Source organism: Engystomops pustulosus, chromosome 1, assembly GCF_040894005.1.
Source record: "Engystomops pustulosus chromosome 1, aEngPut4.maternal, whole genome shotgun sequence".
Classification (NCBI taxonomy): Eukaryota; Metazoa; Chordata; class Amphibia; order Anura; family Leptodactylidae; genus Engystomops; species Engystomops pustulosus.
The window spans coordinates 169,960,936-169,981,597 of NC_092411.1; the positions used below are offsets into that span (position 1 = coordinate 169,960,936).

A 20,662-nucleotide genomic window follows, 5' to 3' on the forward strand; every position below is an offset into this window, starting at 1 on the left:
AGGGGTCTCGGGGGCCGGAGTGGTATTCATAACCACCGTCTGTTCTCACCAAAGGATAGGCGCTGCATCTCCTCAGGTCCTCCCCCCGCAGCTCTTTCCACTGCAGCAAAATGGCGGCCGGAACATCCAATGCTGTCCTTCCCGAGGGAGCAGTTTCTCACAGTCCGCCGCTTCTCCGGTCGGCTCTTAAGTAAGTGCAGGCTGTGGGGAACGTTCACCCGTGCTTTCCCAGCAAAATAGGCAGAAATGAGCTGCTACACAGGATGAATTGGCAGGATAGACGGCAGGAGCTATGCTCCTTGCGTCTTACTGCCAGTCAGGACATGCCCCCATCAATGCATTTTTTTAAAAATAATTTGTGTTGAATAACACAAATGCAATTGGCAGGTTGTCTGCTTTCAAAAAATATATAGGTGTTTTTGGGTAACTACCTTTTAATCTGTTTTATTGGTCTACTTTGCAGGTTGTGATGGTCTTAAAATTTCTAGCTAAAAAGAAGATTGTTGGCTACTTTATTTTGAGTGATTTTATAAAGAATTATTCATGTGAACATAGGACTATAAGGTATCCATGAAATCTACACAATGTTTATCTATCACATTTAGGAAATGTGCATTCTTTAGACTGTAATTTCAGTTATGTCAGTAAAAATTGTAAAAAATGGCTCTGGCCAATAGCGCAACAAAATTTCTAGAAATGCCTGGCAGGGAAAGGGTTAAATATGATTATCAAAGCAAATGATCTGAATACTTATGACAGTGTGATATTTGAGTTTTTCATGTTAAATTAACCAGCAAAAATATCTACATTGCTTTTTTTCAGTCAAGACAGGGTACAAAGTGTACAGTAATGAGCAAAAAAAACTTGTTTGATCTATGAAATTGTCTGCAATTAAACAAAGAGTAAAACATTTTAAGGGGTCTGAATACTTTCTATACACACAGTACAGCAAGTGTTTGGACCATATTTCCAAAATAAACAAAACACTAAAGCTCCACTTACATTAGTTTCTTCCAAGACATCCTGGAGCTCCTGTGAATCAGCACCAGTCAGTGCTGCACCCATATCACTCAAATAAATTGGATTGTCTACCACTCTTTGTCCAGCGTGCATCATTTGCATTACAGACTCTCTATTAAAAGACAGAAGAAAATGAAAGTGAGAAAATTTGTCACATCTATGACCAAGTCTCAATTAGCATTTTGAGAATCTATTTACTGGTGGCATAAGAATTGTGTTTTGAAAGGCAATTCAGAAGCTTTTGCTTTGTTCACAAAAATTGTATGTTACAGCAGAAGCCTTATCTATGTGCTGATCATCTCTGTGAATCCATAGATTGTTAACATGAAATATATAGGGAGAGATAAGATGCTCTGTGTACCTAGCAGGAGAATCCTGTCTTTGTGCAAGTCTTCTGATGTAGAAGTCTCCTGCAAATAATATAAGTTGTCAAGGTCTGCTTTTCTAATGCTGAAGATGTATCAAAAAGACGTCACTCCTGCTTTCTGGACACTGCCCACACTTCCCATGATGTAATTATTTGAAAGACATTAGCAGCAAATACAATGCTGTGTAAGTAGTGATTGTGCTTCCGTGCTATGTAGACAGTGTAATATACTCAAAAGACAGAAAGAGGTTAAAATTTGCCCTCTTTTATACTGAAGAAGATTTCTGTACAAAAATAAAATGGTATAAATCTGGGTAAAAAAAATTGAGCAACACAATATGGACGTTGGGGTAGATTTCTCAGATATTTCTAGGAGAGTAACTGTTCTAATTGCCCCTGGAAACCAAGATTTAATTTTATCAACAGATGGGTAAATGAAAGCTCAGCTCTGTTTGTTCCCATGGGCAACTAGAACAGTTCTCCTCTTAAACACTTCTGATAAATATCCCCCATTGTTTGTTATTTTGAAACCAGAAGCACACTTCTGGTATACATAAATGAATACTCACAAACCTTAAATGACATCTACTATCAGTGACTGTTCATTATTCATCAGTACTTATATCCCCATCTTATCCCCCTGTACAGGAATCTTAGTTTGTTCTAAGCTGAAACATTTGAATGAAAAACCGCTCACAGCTAGGAATTAATTTATTCATGCCACTGGTCCTGTGTTGTCTCACTTGGCACCACCTACCTAGCCTGTAGAGAGCAGATGACCTAGCCGTCCCTCTGCGAAACTCATGTCCTTGCACAGTGGGCAAGCAAGACAACATAGGACCAAGGGCAAGAATAAATAAATCCTGGCTGAGCTGAGGGAGGCTCTCCAGAGCCCTTCAACCTAATTATTATTTTAAAAATAAGCTGTCGTTACAGCTCTGAACAAATGAATATTCCAGTAGAGCGGGATAAGGTTAAAGATGATTAGTACCCACCTCCCATCTGTAAATTTGATAATAGATGTGATAAACACAACGTAAACTATTCCCATACTTTTCAGACTATGGAATATTTGGTAGCATGAAAATGTCTAACTAAAAAGTAAGCATGATAAACAAGTGACACTTGTCAACGTTGAAAATTATGCCACCGAGCCAGAAAAGCTATGGGTTGTTAAAGGGGTATTCCCACAAAGACAAGTTTCTTAAATATACTCAGGTTAACAAACTCTCTCTAATTTACTGTTATTAACAAAAATACTGCATTTTACAGATATAATTCCAACTTGTCTCTATCGGTCCTGGTGTACACAATTTCAACTGCCCCGGGATCCGATCATTCTTCTGACTTTAGGATCGGGATCATACAGTAGGTGTTCTCCTTAAGGAGACAATGCCAATTAAGGCCACCTTAAAGGCATGTGGAGACTTAAAGCCATAGATGCTCCACTAGGGAATTCTGGGAAGAATGCAAATACGTTTTCCAAGGTGTTAAATGGAAAACAATACCTTCTTTTGCTACCTTGAAAGGCAGCCCCCTTAACATCAAGTATGACCTACAAGAAGTCTAAAAACATGATGTGGGATTAAGCCAAACCAGTATATCTATTCCATAAGGAACAGACTCCCAACTGTAGACAGCACTGTTTCAACCTGGTTGGGTCTCCTCAGTACAGTGTAGGGAACTGATTTGTCTATGTGAGAGGCTATTGACTAGGATCAGACAGTAGGTGTTCTCCTTAAGGAGACAATGCCAATTAAGGCCACCTTAAAGGCATGTGGAGACTTAAAGCCATAGATGCTCCACTAGGGAATTCTGGGAAGAATGCAACTAAGTTTTCCATGGTGTTAAATGAAAAACAATACCTCCTTTTGCTACATTGAAAGGCAGCCCCCTTAACATCAAGTATGACCTACAAGAAGTCTAAAAACAGGTAGTAAAAGGAGGTATTGTTTTAAACACCTTGGAAAACTTATTTGCATTCTTCCCAGACTTTAGGATCGGGCAGGACAGAATCTTCTCATGAATAGATTCTCCTGTCTCCCACTGCAGTGCAACCCCTCCCTCCTACACTCCAACACATGCTCACACACATTCACACAGACTCTCACACTTCCTTCAAATCTACAAGCTACAGGCAAGAGAAGATCTTTATATCAAGGGAAGGAGGAAAAGTAGAGCTGACTCCATGGGTGATATAGCTGAGTTAGCAGAGCTAGAGACTTGCATTGTGTCATCCATAACTTGGATCACATCTCATCTCTGATCGGTCTCATCTCATTATTTCTATCTGTCAGATACTAGTGAATGTTCAGAAGCTAAATGAAAGTGTACATAAACCTGGACCCTGATAATGTAACAAGATTGTCAGCACACAGGGATCATAATGTATGTGCCTATAGAATCCCCGCCCACACACTGACTCACTGATGGTCAGTGTAAAATTCCATAGGTGCTAAACCAGCAATAAAACTGAGTAAAATTGTAAAGTAAGAGGGTTAAAAAGGTTTATAATGTAAACATTACTAAGTTTTAAAATTTGAGAACCCCTTTAACTGAGCCCAGAGTCGGACTGGCCCACCAGTTTACAGGTGAAATCATTGATGGGTCCCGAAAACTGCCGACGCTGCTCCCCCAGTGTCAGTAACTCTGTCCCAACAGGACCTGCTGAATAACCAGCAGTCAGCTCTTGACACCATCACTCTGCCACTGCTACTGCTGCTATGTGAAGTAAACTCAAAGGCTGGCAGACACAATCGGATGATGTCATCCAGCCTTTCAGCAGTCCAGCAGAAGGAGAAAAGCCGCTGGGGAATGGGGAGAGGTAAATAACTAATGGTAATTATTTTTGAAGTACACTGCAAACAGAAGAGGGGCCACACTGAGAGGGGAATAAGGGGGGGGCACAATATTTTGGGGAGATGAGTGGGCCATAGTGCACTTCAAAACACAAGCATAGTGTAAACATGTATTAAAAAGCAGTGCAAACACACTGAAAAAAGGCAACTCAAACCAGATCTGGGTTTTTACCATCATTAATATGGTAAGAATACAATGTAAACAAATTATTTAAATGTAGCCTGCTACATATAATATTTCCTTGTAGCAGTAGGCGGCTCCCAGAATAAGTTTCATTGGTTGGCCCTTGCCCCCGCCAATCCAACACTGTCAAGATGCTCCATGCTGTAACTTTACAGGATGTCTCACCCCCCCCCTGCTTCCTCAACACTTGTGCAGTGAGCACATCCCCACTCCCTCCCCTCCAGTAATAACATGGCAGCAGAGGGGAAGAGGAAGGCAAAGCGTAACAACCTGTAAAACTAAAGAGCCCTTCAAGATCAATAGCATCGTCTTAATAGTTGATTTTAGAAGAAAGGAGGCCATGGGTAATAGAACACGGAACCCACAAAAATGGTGAGGTGCTACTCTAAAAACAAACCCAGGATAAACCCTCATATAAAGGCTCTTATTAAAAGGAAAGATTTTTTTTATTTTATGTGACAAGAAAAACTTGAGGATTGTTCAAAAGGAGTTGAGGCGACAAATAAGCGAGGAGAAATCCAGATTAGGACACAGACAGCCCGTCTCTCAGGTTACAGCAGATAAGGAGTGAGTTAATTAACTTAATCTATTCTTCAATAGGTTTGATCACACACCTGCCACTCCCACCTAAAAGGCATTCCTGCTGAGACAACATGAGTACAAGTCATCAGAAAACAAATATATTGGGGCACATTCACTAAGAGTCCATAGGCCGGATTTCCGTCGGGTTTCCTGAATATTTCCGATTTGCCCTGAACTGCACAGGGGTTTTTGGCGCACGCGATTGGATTATGGAGCATCGGTGCCGGCTTGCATGCGAAACAAATGGGGGGCGTGGCCATCGGACAACCCGACTGATTCGGACAAACCATGGAATTCAAATTGTGCTGCAAGATCAGCACTCACATACACCAGGAAGAAGATGGTGAACTCCGGCGGACCTCAGTGGGGAAGCGACATTCAAGAAATCGGGCACACGTTGTAAGTGAATCCTCGTTGGACATTAAAGATCGGCGGACGCAACGGGACGGGTAAGTAAATGTGCCCCATTGTCTCCTCAATGTAACTTCCCCCACTAGATCCCCTAATGTCAGAACTGATCTCCAGATCAGTCAGGCAAGGCCCAGATGGTAGCAATTCAAGACTACTCTGGACCTGAAGTGATCACCTTTGTAGTGTCATTGTACACATGTTCAAAATCAGCCAAAACTTGGCAAATGGTAAAACAACTGTGAAAAAACTCGTGTGGTACCAGTTCCAAAGACACTTCACCCTTCGGACCTCAACAGCTGAAGACTGGTGGCATTATCCCATTTTTTAAAGGCCTTCAAGAGATCGGTTCTACCACAACTCCATCCTCTATTGGGCTCATCAATAGACACCCTACAGTTTGCTTATCGGCCAGGCTTTGGGGTGGGTGATGCCATCATCCATCTTCTACATGAAACTCTTTCACCTTAAGAATCCGGGAAACAATGTGAGAATAATATTCTCACATTATAAATAGCCACAGCTCGTAAGAGACAAACTGGATCTGGCTGGAGTGGACCACGACTTCTCTAGCTGGATCCTAGACTAGCTCAGAAAGCGACCTCAGTATGTGCGAGCCGGGAACTGTGTGTCAGACACTGTGATTAGTAGTACAGGTCCTCCTCAAGGTACAGTTCTCCCTTCCTTGTAATATTGTACACAGAAGACTTGGGCTACAATTCAACTAGCAGCTACTTTCAGAAGTTCTCTGATGACTCTGCAATAGGAGGCCTCATTACTGGTGTCAACGACAGGTGTACAAACAATTGATCTGGAAATTTGTAGATTAGTGCCAGCAAAACTAACTTAGGATTAATGCAGGGAAGACCAAGGAGATGGTGGTGGACTTTCGTAAGGGCAGTTCTCCTCCTCAACCAGTGGTCATTCAGGAGACAGACAGTTAGGCAGTGAAGTCCTATAAGTACTTGGGTGTCCTTCTCAACAATAAAATGGAGTGTGCAGAGAACATAAATACATACCGTATATTCCGGCATATAAGACGACCTGGTGTATAAGACGACCCCTCTACTTTCCTGTTAAAATATAGAGTTTAAGATATATTCGCCGTATAAGACTACCACTTTTCCAACGCATAGAAAACACTGGTAAAAATTTAAATTATGCCCCCCTCCCAGAAGCCATAATTAATGTCCCGCCCCCCCTCAGTAGCTATAATTAATGTCCTGCCCCCCCAGTAGCCATAATTAATGTCCTGCCCCCCAGTAGCTATAATTACTGTCCTGCCCCCCCCAGTAGCTATAATTACTGTCCTGCACCCCCAGTAGCCATAAATAATGTCCCCCACCACCAAACCTATATATTTAAGCTAAATAAAAAACATAATTCTTACCTTATCCCGCTCCGCTTTGTGCTGCCTCTCATGAGGGGATCCGGCGCAGGCGACGGCTGATGATGCGTCTGCAGGTCAGGTGCCGGGTCATAGACCTCAGCAGACCGGCGCAGGCAGACGCATCACATAGCCTGCGTCAGCAAAAGTGATGGGTGTCGACGGCGGGTAAGTAGTGTGAGGTGGGTGGGACGGGGGCGGATCGGGGGCCCGTTCTAATTTTGAATTATGACAGCTCCGGGCCCTCCATGATCCAGCGCACGGACCAGATGCAGAACAGTCCGTGCGCTGTAACAGGCAGGCCCACAGCTGTCACAATTCAAAACATCTGCCCGCTGTTCTGCGCCGAGTTATCAGCGCAGCGCAGGGGTGAGGTGCGGGCCTCTGACTGACCGGCAGCGGAGCTTCGTGATCTGGGGGGGGGGGCAGATCTTACGCTCCAACATTGCCATTTTGTGTTTATTGGCGTTAGAGAAGTGTTAGCGATCTGTCCCATTACTGGAAACACACTATTAACCCCCCCCCCCCCCCCATTGTCAGTTTTCTCTTCCCTCCACCACAGCACAACCAGATCGTATGTTTTCCCCAGGGAAAATCATGGCTACGAAAAACGTTCATTGGAGGCATACAGTTATATTGCCTCCGATACGGAGGCTGCTAGTGGGGATGATTGTCCTTTTTATTTGTCCACCATGTACTCATAAAGTGACCCTGAGGAACCACCGAGAAAGTGTAGTGCTGAAGTGCCTGGGACTTCTGACCCCACATGGGTGACACCCAGTAAGTAAGCCCCTTAGATCCCAGATTTTACAGCCAATCCGGGGATCTACAGAGATTCAACAACCCAAAAGAGAGTCGAAAAGACCATCAGAGATAAAATTAATGATATCTTTTATTATAAATACAATGCACAATATGCAGAAAATGAATCACATAGGGAGAGAAATAGGGGGAAGTACCACGAAAACCTTAAGCGTCCTGCAGACACCCCAGACCTATAGGTAAATGATAGTGTAAAGACCAAAGGGTCTAATATATAATAGAAAATGCAGACGGGAACATAAATAAAAGGATAATTCCTTGGTAGAATCCTATGTGAAGTGGGGGACCGGAGGTACCATCCGGCTCCCACAGTGCACAAAGACAATTTTAGTCCTTACCCGTAAGCATGATGCTAGGTACAGTGGGGGTCCCCAGGAGACCAATAGGCTACACCCCGACGCGCGTTTCGCTGATGCTTCGTCAGGAGGTGAAGTGTGTGTGTGTAGCATCTCCTGTTTTATATTTACCATCGGACGTCCGGCTTGAAGACGCGCTCGTCACGTGGGGACGCGCACCGGAAACGCGTCACCACAACACGCCCACCCGAATCACATGATCGGAGGGGAGTCGCCATGGAAATGCGCCCGAAGCGCGCACCACCACACGCACGGCCGTCTATAACGGAATAGGCAAAAATAGACAATTACTAAAAACCACACTACAACAAAAGTTACAATAAAGGGAATTATAAAAAAGGTTTGAAGCTGGTGGCCTCATTGAGGCCTTTCGGTTGCACTGTATCCAGGAGGGTAATCCACCTAAGTTCTTTCTGTAATAGACGTTTCTTTACGTCCCCGCCCCTGGAACCCATAAAGACTCTGTCGATTCCTCGTACCGTGAGTCCTTTCGGGTTACAATTATGTACATCCCGAAAATGTTTTGGAATAGGCTGTAACTTTTTCAAATTCCTCAAAGGGCCCGAGTTGGTCTCATCCCCAGCTGATTTAATGCTCCTAATGTGTTCCAACACCCGTACCTTCAGGGGTCTCGTTGTCATGCCAATGTATATTTTGCTACATGGACAGCGCAAATAGTAAACCACCGCCTCCGTATTACAATTAATGTGGTACACAATTTTATATTGTTTCTTAGATTCGGAGTCGGTGAAGTCATATGTGCGCTCCATGTAGCGGCATGCTTTGCACTTCCCACAGCAGAAGCAGAACCCCACGTTGGGCCCCTTTTTACCAGCCAGCTTTTTTCGATGGGAGGGACATAATGGCTGCGAACCAACATGTCCCGTAAATTACGGGACTTCCGCCATGTAAGGGAGGGATAAGTTTTTAAACTCTGTGCTAAATCACAAATCGGTCAAAAGGACAGACCAATGTCGCTCCATAATTTCCTTAAACTCCCTCCAATGGGAATTGAAGTTTGTGATTAATCGCACCGGTTCGTCCTCTTTTTTCTTTTTTGGCTTACTCACCAGTAATGAACCGCGGGTCTCATTCTTCGCACGATCATAACCCCTTTTGATAGTGGTATCCTTATATCCTCTATTGCGGAATCTCCTGGTGAGATCTCTAGCCTGATGTTCAAAGGAGAGGTCGCTGGAGCAGATGCGTCTCATCCGCAGGAACTGTCCTACGGGAATGGCTTCCTTTGATTTAGGATAGTGGGAGGAGGATGCGTGAAGCAGCGAATTTACAGACGTTTCCTTCCGGTAGACATCAGTTGTGATAAGTCCCGATAGATCCCGTGCAATCAGGATATCCAGAAATTCAATCTGACTCTGACTATATTTCCAAGTCAACCTGATATTCTGTTGATTGGTGTTGAGGCTCTGCAAAAAAATTTCTAAATCAGTATCTGATCCTTGCCAAATAAACAACACATAGTCTATATACCTAGACCACGAGACGACGGCGTCCCAACCCATGGTATTGTCGACCGTCTCTCTCTCCCACAGCCCCAGGAAAAGAAAAAGCACAAGTCGCCCCCATAGCCGTTCCCCCCCGCGGTTCATTACTGGTGAGTAAGCCAAAAAAGAAAAAAAGAGAATGAACCGGTGCGATTAATCACAAACTTCAATTCCCACTGGAGGGAGTTTAAGGAAATTGTGGAGCGACATTGGTCTGTCCTTTTGACCGATTGTGATTTAGCACAGAGTTTAAAAACTTATCCCTCCCTTACATGGCGGAAGTCCCGTAATTTACGGGACATGTTGGTTCGCAGCCATTATGTCCCTCCCATCGAAAAAAGCTGGCTGGGAAATAGGGGCCCAACGTGGGGTTCCTTCTGCTGTGGGAAGTGCAAAGCATGCCGCTACATGGAGCGCACATATGACTTCACCGACTCCGAATCTAAGAAACAATATAAAATTGTGTACCACATTAATTGTAATACGGAGGCGGTGGTTTACTATTTGCGCTGTCCATGTAGCAAAATATACATTGGCATGACAACGAGACCCCTGAAGGTACGGGTGTTGGAACACATTAGGAGCATTAAATCAGCTGGGGATGAGACCAACTCGGGCCCTTTGAGGAATTTGAAAACGTTACAGCCTATTCCAAAACATTTTCGGGATGTACATAATTGTAACCCGAAAGGACTCACGGTACGAGGAATCGACAGAGTCTTTATGGGTTCCAGGGGCGGGGACGTAAAGAAACGTCTATTACAGAAAGAACTTAGGTGGATTACCCTCCTGGATACAGTGCAACCGAAAGGCCTCAATGAGGCCACCAGCTTCAAACCTTTTTTATAATTCCCTTTATTGTAACTTTTGTTGTAGTGTGGTTTTTAGTAATTGTCCATTTTTGCCTATTCCGTTATAGACGTATATTGAATTCCAGTGGTCATTATGGCTGTTGATTGTGTACGTGGCCTGTTGGATGCCCTAAAGATCTGAAAATATCGATACACAAAGAATTCGTCTTCTGACGCTCACATCAATCCTGTTGCCCTCTGTGATGAAATTCTCAGCACATTAGCACTTTACACTGAATCTTCCTTTTCCTCTTCGTTGTGTGACTACTAAGACCTTGTATATTTTTTTTAAGCCTGGTGGTATTAGTATTATGGTTGTTATAATATGGTTTTAGATTTGTAATATGTGTATGCATTTTATCTAATTGGTCGTTTACACTTATGCACTTTTTTCACTGTATGCACTTTTTTGATTTTGTATTTTTACACTAATTGTCATTTTTTGTACGTCCAATACAGATGTTTATATGTATAAAATATGGAATATAGTCCATATTTTTTAATATTGACACTTTGTAAGGTATGGCACTAATGCACTTTTTTATGTATACTAATTATGGACTGTCCATTGTAAAGCACTTTTTCCAAACATCACACAGCATTAACTATCTTGTATGCAGGGTTTGTAATGTGGCTTCTGTAATATATATATATATCTTGGTGATACTCATAGTTCGGTCATGACTTGGGACCCTCTATATATTTCTATGTGGATTGTAGGCGTTATCAATTGATTTTATTATACACATGTTTATTTTTGTTTTTTGTATTGTACCCTTTGAGCACCTACCTGGTTGTGTTTGCCTACGATGTCCGGTTGACGCTCTTGTGCGCGTGCGCCGCGGCCGTGCGTGTGGTGGTGCGCGCTTCGGGCGCGTTTCCATGGCAACTCCCCTCCGATCATGTGATTCGAGTGGGCGTGTCGTGGTGACGCGTTTCCGGTGCGCGTCCCCATGTGGCGGTCTCGTCACGTGACGAGCGCGTCTTCAAGCCGGACGTCCGATGGTAAATATAAAACAGGAGATGCTACACACACACACTTCACCTCCTGACGAAGCATCAGCGAAACGCGCGTCGGGGTGTAGCCCATTGGTCTCCTGGGGACCCCCACTGTACCTAGCATCATGCTTACGGGTAAGGACTAAAATTGACTTTGTGCACTGTGGGAGCCGGATGGTACCTCCGGTCCCCCACTTCACATAGGATTCTACCAAGGAATTATCCTTTTATTTATGTTCCCGTCTGCATTTTCTATTATATATTAGACCCTTTGGTCTTTACACTATCATTTACCTATAGGTCTGGGGTGTCTGCAGGACGCTTAAGGTTTTCGTGGTACTTCCCCCTATTTCTCTCCCTATGTGATTCATTTTCTGCATATTGTGCATTGTATTTATAATAAAAGATATCATTAATTTTATCTCTGATGGTCTTTTCGACTCTCTTTTGGGTTGTTGATTATAATTGGTTGAGAGTTGTTATCATATAATATCGAATGAGGCTCTCTTTTCTTTCTTGGTTGTTGTCTACAGAGATTCAGCAGGGTTCGGACAAATGGACATTTTTAGTTTTTTTTTTTTTTTTTTTTAGTCAGGACCTAACTGGTCTGATTGTATCCCAGACCAATCGCTTTGCTGCACAATATATTGCCCAAAATCCCACTTCTTTTTACACGCTACCCCACAGGTAGACCACTTTCAGTGCAGAAGAGATTAAGAAATATTAGGGTATAGTTCTAATTATGGGACTGGCTGGAGAAAAAAAAAGCCCTGGGGGCAAAATCTGGTGGAGCCCCCCACGGAATGTACTCTAGACAGGGTAGAGCAATCGCTATATACAGCCGCCCTAATAATCACTATACACAGCCCCCCAGCAATCACTATACACAGCCCCCCAGCAATCACTATACACAGCCCCCCAGCAATCACTATACACAGCCCCCCAGCAATCACTATACACAGCCCCCCAGCAATCACTATACACAGCCCCACAGCAATCACTGTATACAGTTCCCGGTGATCACTGTATACAGTTCCCAGTGATCACTGTATACGGCCCCCAGCAATAAATATAAACAGCCCCCAGCAATATATACAGCACCACAGCAATCACTATATACAGCCCCAGTAATCACTATATACAGCCCCCCAGCAATAAACTACATATAGCCCCCAGCAATAAACTACATATAGCCCCAGTAATCACCATATACAGCCCCCCAGCAATCACTGCATACAGCCCCCCAGCAATCACTGCATACAGCCCCCCAGCAATCACTGCATACAGCCCCCCAGCAATCACTGCATACAGCCCCCCATCAATCACTGCATACAGCCCCCCATCAATCACTGCATACAGCCCCCCAGCAATCACTGCATACAGCCCCCCAGCAATCACTGCATACAGCCCCCCAGCAATCACTGCATACAGCCCCCCAGCAATCACTGCATACAGCCCCCCATCAATCACTGCATACAGCCCCCCATCAATCACTATATGTGCCCCCAGCATTAACTATATACAGCCCCCCCCCAACATAACCTATATATAGTAGCACAACATTAAACTATATACAGTTCCCCCAATATTACCGACAAAGTCCCACAGAATTAATTATATACAGTTCCCCTATAACAATTATATACAACCCCCTATAACTATATATATATATATACATCCAATAATAAACTATACACAGTCCCCCTATTATAACTATATACACATCCTATAATAACTATATACAATCGCCCTATATACACCTATATAAGTCTTCCCTCACGGTATCCCTCGGAGGTGTGCCAAAATGGTGGCGTCTTGCCGAAAGGAAGTGAGGTCACACATTGCGCCGGCGCCAGCAGCAGGGCGTCGCCATCTGGATTTACTTCGGATCGTCTAATGGCAGAGAAGGGAACGTATTCCCTGGCTCTGCCATAGCCGGAGCATGCCCCATGTTTGCCGACTGCCCGGTGCGGGCAAATACACAGCCCGGTCCCAAACACAAAGTGGCAGTGTGGTGGGGGACCTGGGGCGTGGTGCCCCGGGAGCACCCCCCTATAATCTGGCCATGTCAACAATACATAGGCACACCAGCACATGTACGAGGTACCAATACTTTCTGTATGACCAAAGTATGACTGCGTTTTGGAGTACAATAGGTGCATGGGAGGGGTAGACTTGTCAGACTAGGTACTTCAGGCATATGACGCCTTGCGGAAGTCGAAGTGTGGTACAAGAAGCTGGCTGTGCACATCATGCAAATGGCACTGTATGATGCATATGCATTACATCAAAGTACAAGCCTGTGGGGAACTTCATTTTTCACCCATCTACTGTGTCTTTAAATCCAGTCTCACTCTCTGCAATGGTATATATCTCTGATTGCTGAATCATTTTTCACCCATTTACTGTGTCTTTAAATCCAGTCTCACTCTCTGCAATGGTATATATCTCTGATTGCTGAATCATTTTTCACCCATCTACTGTGTCTTTAAATCCAGTCTCACTCTCTGCAATGGTATATATCTCTGATTGCTGAATCATTTTTCACCCATCTACTGTGTCTTTAAATCCAGTCTCACTCTCTGCAATGGTATATATCTCTGATTGCTGAATCATTTTTCACCCATCTACTGTGTCTTTAAATCCAGTCTCACTCTCTGCAATGGTATATATCTCTGATTGCTGAATCATTTTTCACCCATCTACTGTGTCTTTAAATCCAGTCTCACTCTCTGCAATGGTATATATCTGTTAATTGCCCTAGTATTGCATGTGTCTGTTTCTTTCTGTAACATTTGACCCTTTTCTGTCCTACCTGATTTAATGTTCATCTATGCCCCTCAATGAGTTTGTTTGGGTGCTGTCACACGTCGCGTTTACTGCATGCGTTTAAAAACGCATTGCTACAGCTGAAGGGGTATTTCCCTAATTAAACAGCTGTTAACGCTTGTGTTTACAAAACGCAAGCGTTAATGCATTGTTAACGCATGCGTTAACATCGCGGTTAACGCATGTGGTTGTTAACGCATGCGTTAACCGCGATGTTAACGCATGCGTTTTGTAAACGCAAGCGTTAACAGCAGTTTAATTAGGGAAATATCCCTTCAGCTGTAGCAATGCGTTTTTAAACGCATGCAGTAAACGCGACGTGTGACAGCACCCTTTTTCTCTGTTCAGAACTTGATCCACATGTGTTAAGTGTCCTAGATTAATTGTTTTACGAGCTAAATGAGGGCCTGGTCTCTTGTCTTCTCTGGGTATAAATTTAGTGATTGTATAGGATGCTTGCATTCCAGGTTGCTTGCATTCTTTGTTTGCTTAGCATAATATTCTGCTAAGTATAATAATATTCTGAGAAGTATGAAACTGCAGTTAGACAGTGCAGGAGACAGGTAAGATGGCAGAGAAAAATGAACAATTATGTTTGTCTCAAAATGTTTTCCATTTTCTCCCTGTTTGCCATGGTCGTTTTACTTGCCTACCGTCCATCTATTCCACCAGTAACAACTATCCATATCAATGCCTCCCTTCTTCACTCTCCTTTCTTTACCACTCACACACTCTATACGTTATGTAACCAGACTAACTTATCACAGTCTTCTGCTGTGAAGCAAGAAATAACTTCTTATAAATCTCTGCAGCATCTTTTGTCTCTTTTCTTTCTCCTTCTGCTTGCTGCAGGGGACATCTCTCCTAACCCAGGTCCACCTTCTGCTTATTTTAACCCTTCACACAGAAACCCTGCTAACCTTATAAAGATTCAGTGTATCCCCTCTTCTCCTCCTCCACCCGTAACCCCTTTTAAATGTGCCCTATGGAACGCCCGCTCTGTGTGTAATAAACTAGAGTCAGTTCATGACCTCTTTCTTTCTAAGTCTTTTGAAAGGCTTGCCATTACGGAAACATGGATCCAGCAGGATGACTCCGCCTCCGTTGCAGCATTGTCTTATGGCGGTTTACACTTTTCGCACTGTTCCAGACCTGAGAATAGGCAGGGAGGTGGGGTAGGCATACTCCTCTCTCCACAATGCACTTTCCAGGTCATTCCTCCTGTACCTTCCCTTACTTTCCCATCTTTTGAGGTCCACACCCTCAGACTTTTCCGCCCATTCTCTCTTCGTGTGGCTGTAGTATATCGTCCTCCCGGCTCACCCTATCAGTTTCTTGACCACTTTGCCTCTTGGCTCTCTCACTTTTTATCCTGTGACATTCCAACCATCATCATGGGAGACTTCAACATCCCTGTTAACACTCCCATTTCCCCTCCTGCCTCTCAGCTCTTAGCACTAACTACTTCTCTAGGTCTTTCACAACTCTGCGATTCCCCCACTCATAGTGAGGGAAACATCCTCGATTTGGTCTTCTCTCGACCATCTTCAATATCTGATTTTACCAATTCCTCCTTTCCACTTTCAGACCATAATCTCCTTTCTTTTACTCTCAATAATCCTTCTCATTCTCAGAATCCTTCCACCCATCACTCATACCGGAACCCACGTGCAATAGATACTCATAAACTCACAGAAAACTTACAGTCTGCACTGTCCCCCATCTCCTCTTTCACCTGTCCAAACCTGGCTACTAACCACTATAATCACACTGTCAGAAGCGCCCTAGATGAGATGGCACCACTCACTATCCGAAATTTTCAACACACACGCAGGCAACCTTGGCACACTGAACAAACTCGTTTCCTTCGGGAGTGCTCCAGGATTGCTGAACGTCTGTGGAGAAAATCGCGCACATCTGCAGACTTTCTACACTTCAAATTTATGCTAAAAACTTATAACTCTGCCCTTCACCTTGCTAAACAGGTCTATTTTACTAATCTCATATCTTCTCTCTCTAACAACCCCAAAAGGCTCTTTGATACCCTTCACTCCTTACTAACACCAAAGGTGCAGCCACCTGTCACAGACCTTGGGGCTGAAGATCTGGCCGCCTATTTTAAGGATAAAATTGATTGTATCTGCCAGGAAATAATTGCTCAATCCACTCACCCCTCCAATCCCCTTCCCTCCCATACCTTATCTTGTTCACTCTCTTCCTTTGAGCCAGTCACAGAGGAAGAAGTGTCCCGGCTCCTTTCCTCTGCTCGCCCCACTACCTGCATCAGTGACCCCATCCCCTCACATCTGGTACAGTCTCTCTCCCCAGCAGTCACTTCTCACCTAACTAAAATCTTCAACCTCTCTCTCTCTTCTGGTGTCATCCCCTCTTCTTTCAAGCATGCTGTTGTTACCCCTTTACTAAAGAAACCTTCACTGGACCCATCCAATGCTACTAACTACCGACCAGTTTCTAACCTCCCTTTCATCTCCAAACTCCTGGAACACTTGGTCTATTCTCGACTAACCTGCTATCTCTCAGCTAACTCCCTCCTTGACCCCCTACAATCTGGTTTCCGCTCTATGTATTCCACTGAAACTGCTCTTTCTAAAATCTCCAATGATCTCCTCACTGCAAAATCCAAAGGTGACTATTCTCTCCTCATTCTCCTGGATCTATCGGCAGCATTCGATACTGTGGACCACCAGCTCCTCCTTAGGATGCTTCACTCCATTGGCCTAAAGGACACTGCACTCTCTTGGTTTTCTTCCTATCTCTCTGACCGCACTTTCAGTGTCTCCTTTTCTGGATCTTTCTCTTCTCATCTTCCTCTCAGTGTCGGGGTTCCTCAGGGATCAGTCCTAGGTCCTCTTCTCTTCTCTCTCTATACTGCCCCCATTGGACAAACCATCAGCAGATTTGGTTTCCAGTATCATCTTTATGCTGATGACACCCAGCTATATACTTCTGCATGTAACATCACCCCTGCCTTAATCCAGAACACTAGTGACGGTCTCTCTGCTGTCTCTAACATCATGTCCTCTCTCTTCTTGAAACTTAATCTTTCTAAGACTGAACTTCTTGTCTTTCCACCATCTACTAACCTAACCACCCCTGATCTCTCCATCTCGGTCTGTGGGATCACTATAGCACCGAGGCAGCAGTCCCGCTGTCTTGGGGTTGTGCTGGACTCTGACCTCTCCTTTTTACCATATATTCAATCTCTTGCTCGCTCTTGCCGGATGCATCTCAGAAACATCTCCAGAATCCGTCCGTTTCTGACATTTGAAACCTCTAAAATGCTAATTGTTGCACTTATTCACTCTCGACTAGACTACTGTAACTCCCTACTAATTGGTCTTCCACTCTCTAAACTCTCTCCTCTACAATCTATTCTTAATGCAGCAGCCAGGCTCCTCTTTCAGGCCAAACGCTACACAGATGCCTTCAGTTTGTGCCAATCACTGCACTGGCTGCCCGTCTCCTTCCGTATTCACTTTAAAATAATAACCCTCATCCACAAAGCTCTGAATAATGCTGCACCTCCCTATCTCTCTTCTCTCATCTCAGTCTATCGCCCTTCCCGTGCTCTTCGATCTGCCAGTGACATTAGATTAATCTCTCCCTTAATTCGAACCTCCCATGCACGTCTCCAGGACTTCTCCCGAGTTGCACCAATTCTCTGGAATGCCCTTCCCCAGACTCTGAGACTAATACCCACCCTCCAAAGCTTCAAACGTGCTCTTAAAACCCATCTCTTTAGGCAAGCCTATCACACTCGCTAAAAGCATGAAATGTCAACTCTCCCTTTACTAATCCATCCTATGTACTATCCTATCTGTTATCGGGCAAACAGCAGATATATACCAAGCTCCAGGCTTCTCTGCAGTCTTTTTCACCTAGGACCCTGTAAATAAGATGGCGGCTGATGGCTGGTTCAAGCAGCAACATCGTTGTTTAGTAAATTATTTATTAAATTATTTTATATTGTTCCCTTATAAAGAATGGCTGGACCATTATACAACCTCTTGTGTCACCCCCTCATCCTCATAGTCTGTAAGCTCTTGTGAGCAGGGCCATCACTCCTATTGTTCCATATGACTGTTTGTTCTTTGTAGTGTAATATAGTTGTATATGTCCCCTATGATTTGTAAAGCGCTACGTAATTTGATGGCGCTATATAAATAAAGAATATTATTATTATTATTATTATTATTATAACTTTATTAGATTTTCAAGAGCTAGTTATCAAGAGTTTGATTTTTGGAGACCAGGAAGGTGAAAAGGGGAAGTGCTGGTAGATTTGGAAGCGAGACCACAACACATATTATACCAGGGTAGCACTTTCCAAGAGAAGTTCCCCAATCTGCCAGCAAGGGTTTGCCCTATAAGTATAAATGGACATGGAATACAATTAGAGCAAACAGGGACTTAGGACAGACCCTATATTCTGCCGGTATGGCAAGATTCTTGTGTGCACATTGGTGGTCAGTCATCATTGCAGATCTCAAAAGTGTCATTGCACTGAAGTATGGTGTGCAAAAAAAATTGTTGCCTGCTGTTTTCTTGTACTTTTATTTTAGCTGGGTACAGTAGTTAAATTCAAATGGCATTGTTGGGGTGAAGGTTCTACTCTTTTGACAAACTGAAGCTGAACAAGCAAGCTTTGAGAATGTGCTCCTTAGTAGTCCAGTTAAGATATTTGGCGATGACCTGTCGACAGGGGCGGACTGGCCATTGAACCCACCGGGGCCGTTCCCGGTGGGCCGACAGGTCCGGGCTGATCTGGGGCCGGTCTGAGGCTGGTCGGGCCGACCGCGGATGAGGCACCACACTAGCAGGCAGCGCAGCGCTGCTGCTAGGCGGCTGCAGTGCCGGCCCTACAAGTGTCCACAGTATACTGACACTGTGACGTCACTGCTCTAAGGCCGGCCGCTTCACACGCTGCTGCTGTACAGCACAGGATGGTCAGCGGAGTGCGGAGCATGAAGCAAGCAGTCCCCACTGGCAGGCACAGACCTCATCCTATCCCTGTGCTGCGCACCAAGAGCAGAGTGGGAGCTTGTGCCAGTGTCAGCTAGGACTCCCTGCACCGCTACAGGGGCCATGCACAGGCTGTGAGCTCAGCAGGATCATGCTGCTCCTGCTGTAATTGGTGGTGAGGAGAGAGGGGTGTGCTTACAGCTGGCCCCGCCCCCACATCGGAGTAACTGAGAATAGGGAACTACAGCCCTGTAGGAGCAGAACGGGGGAATCAGAAGATGTCCGGACCGAAAGTAGTGGGCGGAGCTAAGAATAAGAGCCAGCACATGAGTGACACCTGGACAGGTAAAAACAAAGAGGGTTCAAATGGGTCAGGAGGTGTTGAGAGAGGGGTCAGGTGTGAGGGGATGGTTCAGGAGGTGTTAGGACAGGGGTCAGGTGTGAGGGGGTGGTTCAGGAGGTGTTAGGAGAGGGGTCAGTTGTGAGGGGGTGGTTCAGGAGGTGTTAGGAGAGGGGTCAGGTGTGAGGAGATGGTTCAGGAGGTGTTAGGAGAGGGGTCAGCTGTGAGGAGATGGTTCAGGAGGTGTTAGGAGAGGGGTCAAGTGTGAGGAGATGGTTCAGGAGGTGTTAGGAGAGGGGTCAGGTGTGAAGAGATGGTTCAGGAGGTGTTAGGAGAGGGGTCAGGTGTGAGGAGATGGTTCAGGAGGTGTTAGGAGAGGGGTCAGGTGTGAGCAAAGGGGTGAGCAGTGGGGCCGGCAGGTGTTAGAGGTGTGATCAGATGGGTCAGTAGTAAGGCTATCTGCACAAATTGCGGATTCCCTGCAGAAATCTGCAGCGTAATACAGTAGGAGTAAAGTGAATGTAATTTTGAAAAAGTAATGTAGATGATGCGTTCTTTCCTGTATGTTCTCACAGATTTATGCATGAAATTTGCATGAAAGACCTGTGGATAGGGCCTAACTGTGGATTTGTTCCCTATTTGGGTCTATGGAAGTGCTAAAAATCACAGTCTATACTCTTGTATTTATGGCGCACACATAGACTCTACATTCGGCACAACATAGAGTAGGGGAAAAGTGGGGGCTCTCTTTTTCATGATAGGTACAGGGCCTTCCTCTGGTCCTGTGGAAAGATTACATGTGCATGAGGATACTCCATTAATTGTTGGGGCACTAAAATGGGTAAAATGGGGGTAGAGCTTGTAGGTTAGAGTACAATACTGAGAATTTGGTAGTTATACATTGGGGCCCGTGCCCCGAATCTTTTACAAAGCTAGCAAAGCCCCTGGGCTCAAGACTGATGGGCACTTGCACTGTACAGATTATGAGTATATTGTAACCCCTAGTTACAGACGGACCCCTCTGCCCCCTGCGACCTCTGGTGAAGCTCTCTGGATGTTACTATAGTCCAAGGCTGCAATGCTCACCTATAAGGTGTCTGTAATGAAGATTTATTGATAATCCTTGGTCCCATTACAGCAAAAAATTTTGAAACTACAATTGTCACTGGGG

The 20,662-nt window shown here is 44.5% G+C and overlaps 1 protein-coding gene across 3 annotated transcripts in view; it reads right to left on the reverse strand.

Moving 5' to 3' along the window:
* LONP1 (lon peptidase 1, mitochondrial) overlaps window positions 1-20,662 on the reverse strand; it is a 562,611-nt gene that overhangs the window by 348,121 nt on the left and 193,828 nt on the right. For all 3 annotated transcript variants that reach the window (XM_072113845.1, XM_072113844.1, XM_072113842.1), the window contains exon 6: window positions 1,003-1,132. In XM_072113845.1, coding sequence (XP_071969946.1) covers window positions 1,003-1,132 — 130 coding nt within the window. The remainder of the gene's footprint in view (window positions 1-1,002; window positions 1,133-20,662) is intronic.